This window comes from Diaporthe batatas (genome assembly GCF_019321695.1).
Source record: "Diaporthe batatas strain CRI 302-4 chromosome Unknown Contig00004, whole genome shotgun sequence".
NCBI lineage: Eukaryota > Fungi > Ascomycota > Sordariomycetes > Diaporthales > Diaporthaceae > Diaporthe > Diaporthe batatas.
In genome coordinates, this window is record NW_025408551.1 from 965,977 (window position 1) to 978,997 (window position 13,021).

The following is a 13,021-nucleotide window of genomic DNA, read 5'->3' on the forward strand; positions in this document are numbered from 1 at the left end:
TTATACGGCGTGTTAGTGTTTGACATCAGATAACCTTGGCGCAAGAAATTTACGTTAACCGTAGTCCCTCTAGGCACCTCCTTATTCCTCAAGGTTCTAAGCACAGAGAGCCTATTAAATCAGCCACTACACATCTAGGCCAACCTCCCTATCTTTATGCTACCATTTCCTATTGAGATTACAATTATATAGGAGCTCTATTATATTATAATAGACTTATATAGAAATCTAGAAATATATAGTTTTACTTTTATTTTATATATATTTAAGGATATATATAATAATTTTATATAATAATAAATAAGTATTTAAAATTTAATACTTAAAAAAAATATAATATTAATAATAATAAATATAATATAATAAATATTTAAAACCTTAACTTTATAATATATAAATAAAGTTAAAAAGTATTATTTTAGTAATAATATTAATTAGAATATTATAAAGAAGTTATATAATAAAATTAAAAATAATTATTATATAAATAAATTATATTAAAAGAAGTTTAATTAAAAATTACCCTTTTAAATATATATATATATAAAACTAATATCTACTTATCTAATAATTATATCTACTTACCTAATTCCCGCTAACCACTTATCTAATACTAATTTTTCTAAGTAACTCCCTTACGTTTATAAGTACCTTTTAAGTTAGCACTAAAAGACCCTATAGTATAATTTCCTTCTTTAATTTTAATACTTTTAATATAAGCCCCTTCTACACCCCTTCTAGCACGCCTTTTAGCATACCTTCTAGCACACCTTCTAGGCCTTCTAGCCTACATACATTCAGGTACCAACTAAGCGTTTAGATACCAACTAAACACTAGAGGGCTAGAAGCTAAGAAGGTAAAGGTGAAAACTATACGCTTTCTAGCCTTTTAGCCCTCCTTCTAGCCTTCTGGCCCTCTAGACTTCTAGCCTTCTAGCGTTTAGTTAGTATCTAAATACTTAGTTAGTACCTAAATGCGTGTAGGCCAGAAGGCGTGCCAGAAGGCGTGCCAGAAGGGGTGCAGAAGGGGCTTATACTGAAAGTATCGAAAATTTAGAGAATCCTGGTCAGGTACATAGTTTTGTATGGGCCCTGTATGTAAATTCTTGTACTGGGTAAGTAGTTAAAAAAAACTAGGTGAGTGGATATAATTGTTGGGTGAGTGGACGTTAGTTTATATATATATTATAATAAAACTTTTATTAAATAAGTATTATAACCTTTATTTAAATATATAATTAACTTTAAAAAAACTTAAAATAAAGAAATAATTTTTAATATATTATTTTTAAAACTTTTATAATAAAGTATTAAAACTTTTAAAAAAAATCTTAAAAGTAATTTATAAAAAAATAAAAAAAAGTATAATAAATTTATCTTTCTTTAAATTTATATTTTTATTTTTAATAATTATTAACTTTTAATAATATAGAAAAATATAATAAAAATAAAGAAAAAAGGATTTAAAGTTTCTTTATAAGAGGATTATAAAATATATATAAAATTATTAAAGACTTTATATATAAGCTTTAAACTATAAAGAAAGAAATAAGTAATTATATAATATAAAGAAAAATATAATATAATTAAAGCTTTAGAAATATATTAAAGAGTTAATTTATAATAGAACTATTTTAAATTTTTAATATTAATAGAATATTTTAAGGATTAAAAAGAATAAATTTTAAATTAAATTAAATTTAACTTCTTTTTATTAATATATAAAAATATATAATTTTACTTCTATTCTATATATATTTAAAAATATATTCCCACTCCCTACTTTATAAAATAACTATTAAGTTATTAATTTCTTCTTATATAACTTTTATATTTAAAATAAGCTAACCTTTATAGAAGGGTGTAAGTCTTATAGTACATGTAAGTCTTACAGTACCTAGGTACAATGCTTATGATGGGCTGTAATGCTTGCTGATTCACCCTATTTCCCAGTACGGTACTACCCTCCGACGGCTTACGGGACTTGGTTGTGGTAGGATTCCCGTTCACACACTGAACTCGGCGAACGGAACAATAACAACATGTTGGTTCCCCGTCTGAGAATTTAAAGTCTCCGACCGAAAGATTCAAGAGCCTCCGCATCCTCAGCAATGTTCCAACCATCTTCATACAAACCTTGCCCAAGACCCCATCACCAAGTACAATTGAGAGTCAGAATTACTGTGGTATTGACCAACTTGAAATCAACACATCAAGCTCCGTTCAAATCCTCGGCCAATGGCAGCACGATCAGTTCAGCGGGGCTACAGCGGCGCTGTCTTTGACCGCCTCATGTCGTGGATGGAAGGTCTGCCAACCGAAACATGCAGCTACACCATCACACCGGTGAAGATTCCCCTCGCGGGCGAGGACGATATAAAAATCGCAGCAGACCTCTATACCCCGCTTCTCAAGGATAATGATGTTCCAAAGGGGACGATCCTCATGCAATGTCCCTACGGCCGCAGCATCCTTGCTGTAAGCGCCCGCTACTATGCGCCACGCGGCTACATCGTGCTGTTCGTTTCCGTCCGCGGCACCTTCGGGTCCAGCGGGCAATTTGACGCGGGCAGGATGGAAATGCAGGACGGGCCACGGGTTGTGGAGTGGATGCGTCAGCAACCGTGGTACACTGGGAGTTTTGCAACCGTAGGCGCTAGCTACCTCGCTTATGTGCAGTGGGCTCTGCTAAATGGCCCCAACGGCCCTCCCGGGGACATGGCTGCGGCCATTCCAAGTGTCGGGCCGCACGACTTTTCCAAGCTATTGTGGGGGACGGGGGCTCTCTGGCTCACCTGTGTGGACTGGGCGCGGAACATGAGCATCCAAGAGTCGCGATCATTTTTCGGCGAGATCTACGGTTTGTTATCGATGAACCTGAATACCTTCGTCCACGTCAAGAAGTCTGTCCCGCTTGTCGAAGGTGCAAGATCCTTCTTCAAGGGCAAGTCTCCCTGGGTTCTGGAATGGATCGCCCGCCCGGATTGGAAGAATGATTCTTTCTACGACTCAATGAAGCAAGCAAAAGCTCTAAGCAACTCAAAGGTTCCAATCCTTCTCATTGGTGGCTGGCAGGACGTGTTTTGCGATGCTGTTATGGAGCAATACCAGCTACTTCGAGAGAATGGTTGCAACGTGGGCTTGACTGTGGGACCTTGGAATCATCTTCAGGCGGGAAATGGAGAGGGCGTGACAAAGCAATCGCTGGAATGGCTGGACACGTATCTTGCTAAACGCCAATATGGAGAGATTCGGCCAGCTCCAGTGAGAGTCAACGTCACAGGAGTCAACGAGTGGAGGTGGTTGCCCAGCTGGCCGCCTGCCACAACAGCCCTTGAATTGAGCCTCAATACAAAGGGGAGACTTGTTAAAGAGCAGGTGGAGAAGAAGGACGAGGTCTTCTTCGTGTTCGATCCCCACAACCCGACGCCAACGATGGGCGGGCCCCTCTTGTCGCGCGGCGGTGTAGTCGACGACACCGCGCTGGCAAAACGCTCTGACGTCCTCACCTTTACCACAACACCCCTGGATCATGGGCTGGAAGTGCTAGGCAAGGCTCACATTGAGCTTGCGCACAGTAGTGATAGTGTGCACGTTGACCTTTTCGTCCGTCTCTCCGAGGTTGATGCTAGGGGTGTCTCGCACAACATCACCGAGGTGTACAAACGGCTAGACCCCAGCCGCGCTCATGCCGGTCAGACAGTAAAGGTTGAGCTTGACCTAGTAGATTGTGCGCACAGGTTCAAAAAGGGGACTTCTATCAGGATTATCATCGCTGGCGGAAACTTTCCTTTGTATTCGTTCAACTTGGGCACAGGGCAAGATCAGGGGACCGGGACCACGATGAAGCCAGTGACGCACACTTTACACTTGGGCGGCGAAGTTGCATCAAAGCTGATACTGCCTGTATCATATCTGGATTAATTTAGTATGAGAGCGGAGATTCGCAGGGCAAAAAACGGAGGGTACAGGGCAAGAAGTACCGCCAGCCAATTAGAGGGCTTTATTCAACCTTACCTCACTACCTACACCACCCCAACCAAGTGCTTTTTACGCCCTGATCTGTAGACTTACCAATCTACGAGAAGGAGACTTAGGAGGAGATTTAAGGACTTACTAGAGGGCTCTAAGCGACGATGAGGAAAGTAGTAGCAAACTATTAGGGTAGAAGAAGCGATGGGGGCAAGCAGAAGCGATGGGGGCAAGCAGAAGTGATGAGAGTGGTATTTATATAGGGTGATAGATGTGTAGTTAATGATTGTGTATTGGTGTTTTGTGTGGTAAATTGGTGGTGTAAATTAAGGTTGGCGCACTAGGGGTACATGTTGCCCTGTACCCTCCGTTTTTTGCCCTGCGAATCTCCGTTCTCTTTAGTATTTGATAGCATCGTGTTGTAACCTCGGAGTAGCGTCAACCCGTTTCAGAAACCAACAATTGTCCATCTCTCACGTGTCTTCCCGCCGTGTCAAATCATCTGGCTGTACATTTACGCCCTGACCAACAAATGAACCAAGAAAACCTGTTGGACTAACATAACTTGTGGTCTCACTAAGTGCTTTCATTTTTAATACCCATACATATAAAATGCATGTGGCGCCTTCATACAGTGGTAAACGCTCAAAACCTAGTGTTTAAATAAATACCTACAGTGCCAATATCAGTGGAAAGAGAATACAGTACGTGGGCACGTGGCTCAGCCTCGTGCCGCACTCGCCAGTTCCAGAATTGCCGAAATCACATCCTGTACATCCTTTTTCTTGATCGGCAGCCGATGGTCCCCTTCCCAAGTCACTAGACGTGTGGCCCCCCTCCCACAACACTGGTCAAGCATTTTTCGATGAAGAGGCAACCCCGGATCATGGTGGCCATGGACGTGGATGGTCGGGATAAAAAGACGCGTGTCATGTGACTCAATCTCGAGTTCGGGACAAAAGTCGATCAACGGCCCCCTTCCAGCAAAAAGCACGCCAAAGTTGAAGTCGAAATCGAAGTGGTGGATGAAGCGGCGCTGCTGCTGGAGAAGTAAGCTGGCCGCGATCCTGGCCCCCTGACTAAAGCCCAGTACTGCGACCCAGGCGCCAGTGCCGCCAAGTTTTTCATCTGCACAAACAGCTTCCATAATGGCCCTCTCGACCGCCGCGAGGTCCTGAGGATTGGGCGTGGTGGCATCGGGCGAACGAAGCCAAGCCCTGAACGGGCCCCATTTGGAATACACAGATCGCACGTCGGGTCCGGGCGCAGACGGGAAAGGTGCTTCGGCGTACACAAGTCGAATGCCGTGATTGATGAGCGATGCTTCCAAAGCACGACACTGGGCTTTAAAGACACGACTGTTGGTACCTCCCCCATGCAGAGCAAGCATTCGTGAGAAACTTTGTATTTCTGTTGGAATCATCTTGGTATTTCCCCAAAATACACACGTCAGTGCTTTGTCAGGGTCAGATCTTGCGTGGTTGTTTGCAAGGGAAGACGGATACGCGTCTACAGGTTTAAGTTGGGTGTCAGGAGGACATGATGTGAGCAGAGTACCTAGGTGGACGACCATAACTCAAATTTCTAGTGCTGTGTCTTTCACTCATTCCTTCACCTCGAGTAGTCTGCCCGTGCGAAAGATTGCAACGTTTCCCGGGAAGCTCTTGTCTGGACCCGATCCATGTCTGGGTATCTCAAAGTTAAGTGGGGTCGTTCATAATAGTTCCTCCAGAGCATATGGAACTTTTTTATTCCGTGAAACCTACTCACGGACCGCATCGCGTCATTGATCGGCTTGTGCCATATTCACGCAAAGCCCCATCATCGTGTCCGGGATGCAATTTGACTTGCTAGTCTACGTGGTCAGTACCTGGGTACACTTTGTTCCTGAGCTTAGGCCTCCTTTTTTATGCCTGGATTCTTGTATTGTGACCGTCTTTTCCACGATTTTGGTCAGGGTTTAGGATAATAGAGCCTGATTAATAGTACCTGTGATATTAGAAAAGAGCCAGGGCCTTTCGATATCCTGGCCGAAGACACTTTTCTTAGGGTACACTTTTAACAATTGGTACGGCAAAAGATTTCGAGAAACAATGCCCTCCGCGCGTGCCTCCAATCCTTCCATATGCCATTGACAATCCACAAACCGATCCTGCAATCACTCCCTTCGCTGCCTCGTAAGCCACACGACCGTGTCTCCACACTATTCGGGGGTGTCAAGAAGAACGATTTGAACATCCAAGGGCATACATAGTAAGCGGCAATTCTGTCTTGACGCTGATGGTGACGTCAGTCCTGCTATGGATCTTAAAGTGTTGCATTGTAGATTGCAAAACATGAAAGACGGGTCCATAATAGATGAAAACCTTGTGATGTTTACCAATGCTGAAAGGTAGGCCATTAAATACTGTCGAGGGAAATGAGAATGAGAATAAGAGTTGTATTTTCTGACATACACTAGGATACCGACCATACCGTCGATAATCCTGCGTTTGCCACGCTCTGAAAGTGATTGCATATTTCTTCAAACAGCATGCACATGGTTCACGAACGAAACCGCTTCGTTCGCACAACGTGTCGACCGACACAACCTAGCTTGAAGCTTAATGGAGAGCCACTCGTCCATTTTGAATCTGTCTCTGCTTTGCCTTCGGATCTCCGAGCTTAACACCGCCCCGGTCAGCACGTTTGCTCTTCTAATGCTTCCCAAGGGCTGCAACATTACAAGATTGGTACATATGTACCCTGAATCAATGTACCTAGGCACCCACACAGTGGACGGTTGAGTAGTTCGGAGAAAATATATTCGAAAGTTGTCCACCAATCGCATACGTTCCTTGCACCTTCCCCGGGAAAGCTTTCTCTTCGAAGATTACAAAAGTGAAACGCTGCAGAATCACTCCCCATTAGCCTCCTGTTTCCTTTTTCTCTGGCCCATCTGTCACTCTCTCGACCAGCAATTGCGATCAAAGTCTCCATTCAGTATCCGCAATGGAGCAGAAGCAGACGCTGACTCCTCCACCGCCCTCGGGCCTCGCTGGGACTGGCAGCTGTGATAAGGAGGATGTCATGTCAGATAGCCCCCGCAACCTGGAGCCCCCAGATCAAAATGTAGCCGCATGGGCAACAGTCGCTGGGGGATTTTGTCACCTGTTTGTCACCTGTTTGTCAGGTTCGGGTGGATCAGCTGTAACTGCAATGCATCTCTGAAACGTGAAGCGTGCTCTTACAAGTTCGTCCAAGGCATTGGCATCTTCCAGAGCTACTACCAGACACACCAGCTTAGAGCGTATTCGCCGAGTGCTGTTGCCTGGATCTCCTCCGTGGAGACTTGCGTTATCTTCCTATGAGTGAGCCGGCAGCAAATCTATCGACTCCAAAGCTCGGGTAGCTGCTCAGTCCTTTAACTAGGGCCCGGTCGTAGGGAGGCTGTTTGATAATTACCCTACGGACCACGATGGCTTCTCCCTGTTGGTACCGCTCTGCACGCACTCGGACTCTTTATGATTTCGCTGTGTGAAAGATATTATCAATTCATCCTGGTACATGGATTTCGCACCGCCACAGGAGCTTCTCTGCTCTTCTTCACGGGGGGCGACATCTGTCTCAACCTGGTTCATCTGCCGCCGCGGATTGGCACTAGGAACCATACCGTGCGTTGGTGGGTACTAGAGATAGTCACTATAACTACCTATATACCTCTTACTACTTTTTAACTACTATACTACTTCTCTTCCTTTAAGGTAATTACTATAATATTTATTTTAATTTAATAATTATAATAGTATATATTATTAAACTTAAATAATCCTTTTTAAATTCTAAAGTTATTTTAAAGATTTAAAATAGTTATAAAGAAAAAAAAGGTTATAAAAATAAATATAAACTTATTAAAAAGGCTCCTTTTTTAAGTAACTCTCTTTTTATTCCCTTATAATTAGTCTTTTATTTAAATATACTAAGTAATTAAAAGAAATTCCCTTCCTTCACCTTTTTATTAAGTTTTTTTTTAAGCTTTTAACTTTTATTAAATTTATTTTTAAAAGGTTTATTTTTTAAGTTTTTAAATTAATTTAATTAATTAACTAATTTAATAATAAAAGGTAGAGAATTTAATATTAAAAGTAAAAGATTTAATATTAAAAGAAGGAAGGAAAAAAGGAAGGAAGGAAAAAAGGAAGGAAGTAAGAAAGAAGTACTCTTTCTCTCCTTATATAAAGAAAGGTATAAAGACTTTTTTATAACTCTTTCTTCTTTTAATAACCCTTTTTTTATAAGTTTATTTAACTATAAAAGAAATTACTAAAAAGTTAAATAATTATCTATATTATAAAGTTATTATTCTCTTTAAATCTATTTAATAATAGTTTTATAAATAAGGGGTTTCTAATACAAATAATAGCCCTAGTAACTATCTCTAGTACCCACCAACATATAGTATGGAATTACTGTCGCTGGCTCCAGCTTAGGTGGTGTCGTTTTTCCGATAATGTTTCAGCTTCTTGTTCCTCAGATTGGCTTTTCTTGGACATTGAGAGCCTGCGCGTTTCTTATGCTCGTCCTTTCCATCTTCGCAAACTTCGTGGTCACATCACGGCTACATCACTCTCCCAAGGACTTTCGCATCGGCGACTATTGGCGGCCCTCAAGTGAAGGTCCCTTCGGCACTTTCACATTTGTCTACTTCCTCTTCTATTGGGCTTATTGTTCCTTTCCATTTCATCATACTCGATTCCGAGCGATACTGGATGTCATCCGGCCTGTCCTCTTATTTGATCCCTCTTATGAACGGTGGCGGGTAAGGTTGACCTGGGTCTCACCTTGAAAGCTCGATCAACTGATATCTTGGACTGGACTGATTAAACAGCTTGGTCGGGTATGTTGCCCCGGGATGGCTCGCGGATCGTCTCGGTCTCTTTTACATCATGAGATTTTTACCCTTGTACACCGTACTAGTGTGGTTTCGTTTTCAATCCCCATACATATAAAATGTATGTGGCGCCTTCATATAGTGACACCGTATTAATATTCTTGAACTCACCTACCGTGCGCAGTCCTGATAACATTGTTCTCCGCGGTCGTTGTTCTTGGGCTTTGGATTCTAGGTATGGACAATGGTGCCGTCATTACCTTCTATATTTTGTACGGGTTCGGATCCGGCGCCTTTATGTCATTAGCACTCGGCAATGTCGCGCAGATCCCGCCGCTTCCCGAGCTCGGGGTCCGTCAGGGCACAGGTTTCGCTTTCACCGCGATTGCGTATCATGTGAGCAACTCCATCGCAGGGCTCATGGTACCAAAACCTCAGTAGATCCATTTTGGAGACTCCAGGTTTACACAGGTGTTCTTATCGTTGCAGGAGGTGTAATGATAGTTGTTGCACGCGTGGCTGCCGGTGGAAGGAGTCTTATGAAGGTGTTCTGATTTAATATAAAGCTTTAGATACTTATCCATAAGAAATGTAACGAAGATAGTCAAAAACAATAAAATATAGAATTTGGACTTTTAAATAAAGAAACTAACAGTTTCCATGAGCACATACCAGTCCCTACCTACCTAGGCGGGTACTCATTACATCAATAATTGTAACCAAGATAGAACTACTAACATTTGATCAGACAGAATTGAGTTTTACCTTCAATGCAGCTTTCAAAAGTTGGCGAGATGTTACTGCCCTGACAAACAACTGGGAAAGTGTTCGTGACGTACTCAAGAGACTCGTACTGGTAGACCACCAGGCCTAAGAGCCGCCTACCTGGGAAGGCAGGAATCAAGCACCACTCAAAAGGTATTGTTAAGAATGACGTACTGGAAATATGAGAAAGAGTACTATATGCACAGGATACATACTGTACTAGATCACCATAAGGACTGGCAACCCTTAGTAAAAAAGATATTATAATAAAATGTTTTATAATTAGATCTAGTCTTACATTTTAATAAGGGATTCTTATTAACTAGCTACTATAAAGCTAGCTAGATATACCTTCCTTTCCTTTAAATTTTAAATAAAAAAGGACTATATACCTAGATACTTAAAGGAAATAGCCTAAAGTTTATAGGTCTTAAAGGGTTAAGAAGGGTTAAGGAGAGCTAGGGAGGGCTAGGAATAAGACTAGACTTAAAAAGAAGAAAAAATAATATAAATAACCTAGAAAGAAAAGCATTCTTTAACGGCTAAAATTAATCCTATAGTAAAATATTATAGGGGGAAGATCTTATAGTTAAGCTAGATCTTATAGTTAGTGTGGCAGGCACGAAGGGGTGCAAGTAAGCCAACTTAATTCTAGCTTAGTTATCAAATTAGTTAGTAGGTTTTTAACCAAGGCTGGGGCCTTTACCCCAGCCCGCCTACAACCTAACTTAGCAAGCAACCAACCCAATACACTCTTTTCAGACCTAACTGCTTCCCCCCTTACTTATCTGCCACAGTTAGTCTATATATTACCATATCTTTTATTAGCTACGGTTGGCAGACCCCATGGGCTTCCGCTACAGTAGATAAACATTTTCTGGTCATGCATATCAATCATGGGCAGTAAAACTCGTCGCCAGCAGCCGAAGAAAATCTCAATTTACTACAAACCTAGTAACTAAACTACCTGCCTATATAGGTAATTTCATCACTCACTTACCCAAAGCATGCTTATGCTTAGAATACACGGGGAAAGGGCTTCCCATGACGTGTGCTTTGATCTGTAGAGCCAGAAAGCGAGAATAATACCTTGAGTGTCCCATGCCGCCACCAACATACCAAAGTCCAGGATCTGTAGTGCAGTTTGATGAGTTAGTCGCTTGCCAATTCCAGATGCACAATGCTTTCAGAAATTGGTCACTTACGTCCTGTGGGCTTGAACACACCGTGCAGCTCACCCTCCTCATCCACGCCAAAACAATCTCCCGCTCGGTTGGCCACCTCTTTCCCTAGTAGACGCGCTACGTGCTCCTTCAGGTTGCCCAAAAACCCAGTTGCTAGGACCACAACATCTGCAGGAAGCACCGAACCGTCGTTGCACACCAACCCCTCGTCGGTATAGGCGACCGGTACACCGTCCGACTTGATCTTGATCTTGCCATCCGTGATGAGCTTACCAGCACCGACATCAATGTAGAAGCCGCCTAGCTTGACATTAATGGCGTGCTGGATGTCACCAAAGGGGTCGGCCTTGAAGCCGGTCTTTGCTAGGGCTTCCCATCTGTTGGGCGTTTCGGCAGCCATGCGGTGAAAGTTCTTGGCAGCCACCAGACGTGCGACAGACATCGGCATGGAGAACCAGATTCTGTCACTGGTTGCAGTCGGGGTCACGTCGTTATATACAGCTTGCATCAAATGTGAGTAAGCAAGCTATCGTGTATTCTAAGCGGAGGGTGACGAAGGCTGTCAAGTGTCTCCATCGGCAGTAGTGAATACACACCTGAGTATCGCTTCATCATATTCTCAACAGGAAGGACGACTGTAGCAGGACTCGTTAATTTCTCGGTGATCACGACAGATCTAATTTCTTGGCGGGGTTGGAAATTTAACTAACAGGTTGGGGATCGCTGAACCATGGTCACGGAAGACAGGCCTGCCGCAACCATGTCACTGGCCACATCATGGCCAGTGTTCCCAGAGCCGATGACAATCCCGCGGAGACCCTTCCAGGGCTCTGCGTCGTGGTAGTCGACTGAGTGGATGACCTGACCTCGAAAGCTGTCACGGTTGGGCCAATGCGGGACCACCGGTGTGTGACAGCCTGCGCCAGTGGCAAAGACAAGATGGCGGCACTGGAGGGTTACTGCTTCGCCATAGAAGTGACAAGTGGTGTTCAATGTCCATGACCCAGAACTCTCGTTATAGAATCCCGACTCAAGGCTGGTTGATAGCCACACATTCTTGCGAACACAGCGTCAGCACTCAGTGTGAAGAAAGTGTGCTGAAGGGGATGCCAACACATACAACTCCGTAGCGCCTGGCCCAGTCAGCATGGCCTTTTGCAACATCATCTTTCGTCAAGAACTCCTGAAACTCGGGACCGAAGGTGCGATCGAAGGGCATATGCGCTGGACCGTCATTCGTCAGAACTCTTTGTTCTCTGCAACGGGACAACATGTAATACTGCTACATACAATAATTCCTCACGGTATGCACTATAACCGGCGCTTTAGTCATGTTTGCCCAAAACTTGGGTTTCAGGCGGCACTTACGCTTGGCGGACTTGTATCGCTTCCCCCATACGTCTTCCAGACGATCCTGGCTTTCAAGACATACATAAGAGACCCCGAGAGCTTTAAGGCGACCTCCTGTTGCAAGGCCACACATTCCGCCACCAACGATGGCGACATCAAAGTAGGGGATGCCGTTGTTGGTACTGTTACGTAGCTGTCGAACATCATCTTGCGCAGGCTGCACAGGGTCTAATTTGTCAACATCAGGCTGGCCGCAGATTTGCTCCAGAATGGTCTTAATAACCCAGATTTTCCATTTTCCTTCCGGAGACAAGACAATTGAAAGGAATCCAGAGCACAGAAGCTTCTGCGGCTCCAAGATGGTGAAGCTGAAACTGGCTTCAATCCATTGTGTGCTCTCGTCTAGCTTCGCGACTTGTACAGTCGGCGCCAAAAGCTGGAAGTCTCCGGCGGCACGGCTGTAGATAAGCTCATTCCACGCCTCAATAACCGTGGGCGCGGTATAGAATGTGCGCAAAGTACCAGTCAGGGCAACGGTGTCACGCCACATGCTGTCGTTTTGTAGCTGAGAGATAGACAGTGTAGATAAGCCGGCGATGAGCTGCTGCGCTATATCGGTGGGGCTGACATGTGTCGGAATTGTGCATTGTGGGAGCTCACCCGGCAGAAGGCCGAGGATGTTTTGCGTCTGGTCGATTCCGTTGTTAGTTACGGATCCTTTTGCGCCCTGGGCTAATGATTTGCTGATAGCCATAGTATCTGATGCCGTGCACTTGGAGTGATTGTCTTTGTGATATAAAATGAGTATATTACAGGCTGCAGTCAGACAATGATGTGACGAAGTGATGGAGTGGTCCGTTCTCTTTGGGAGAAAGCAGCA

General features: G+C 43.6%; 3 protein-coding genes across 3 annotated transcripts; 1 reads left to right on the plus strand and 2 right to left on the minus strand.

Moving 5' to 3' along the window:
- Positions 1-2,159: 2,159 nt before the first annotated feature.
- On the plus strand, positions 2,160-3,924 carry KVR01_004393 (uncharacterized protein; the record flags this gene model as incomplete). Its single annotated transcript, XM_044789096.1, has 1 exon — positions 2,160-3,924. The coding sequence occupies exon 1, from the start codon at positions 2,239-2,241 to the stop codon at positions 3,922-3,924; it is 1,686 nt and encodes a 561-aa protein (XP_044646557.1). The 5' UTR covers positions 2,160-2,238.
- Positions 3,925-10,570: 6,646 nt separating this feature from the next.
- Positions 10,571-11,239, minus strand: KVR01_004619 (uncharacterized protein; the record flags this gene model as incomplete). The annotated part of the gene is made up of 2 exons (XM_044794846.1): positions 10,571-10,578; positions 10,813-11,239. The coding sequence occupies 2 exons, from the start codon at positions 11,237-11,239 to the stop codon at positions 10,571-10,573; spliced, it is 435 nt and encodes a 144-aa protein (XP_044646783.1).
- Positions 11,240-11,496: 257 nt separating this feature from the next.
- KVR01_004744 (uncharacterized protein) lies at positions 11,497-12,895 on the minus strand (the record flags this gene model as incomplete). Its single annotated transcript, XM_044781536.1, has 2 exons — positions 11,497-11,708; positions 12,160-12,895. The coding sequence occupies 2 exons, from the start codon at positions 12,893-12,895 to the stop codon at positions 11,497-11,499; spliced, it is 948 nt and encodes a 315-aa protein (XP_044646908.1).
- Positions 12,896-13,021: the final 126 nt, after the last annotated feature.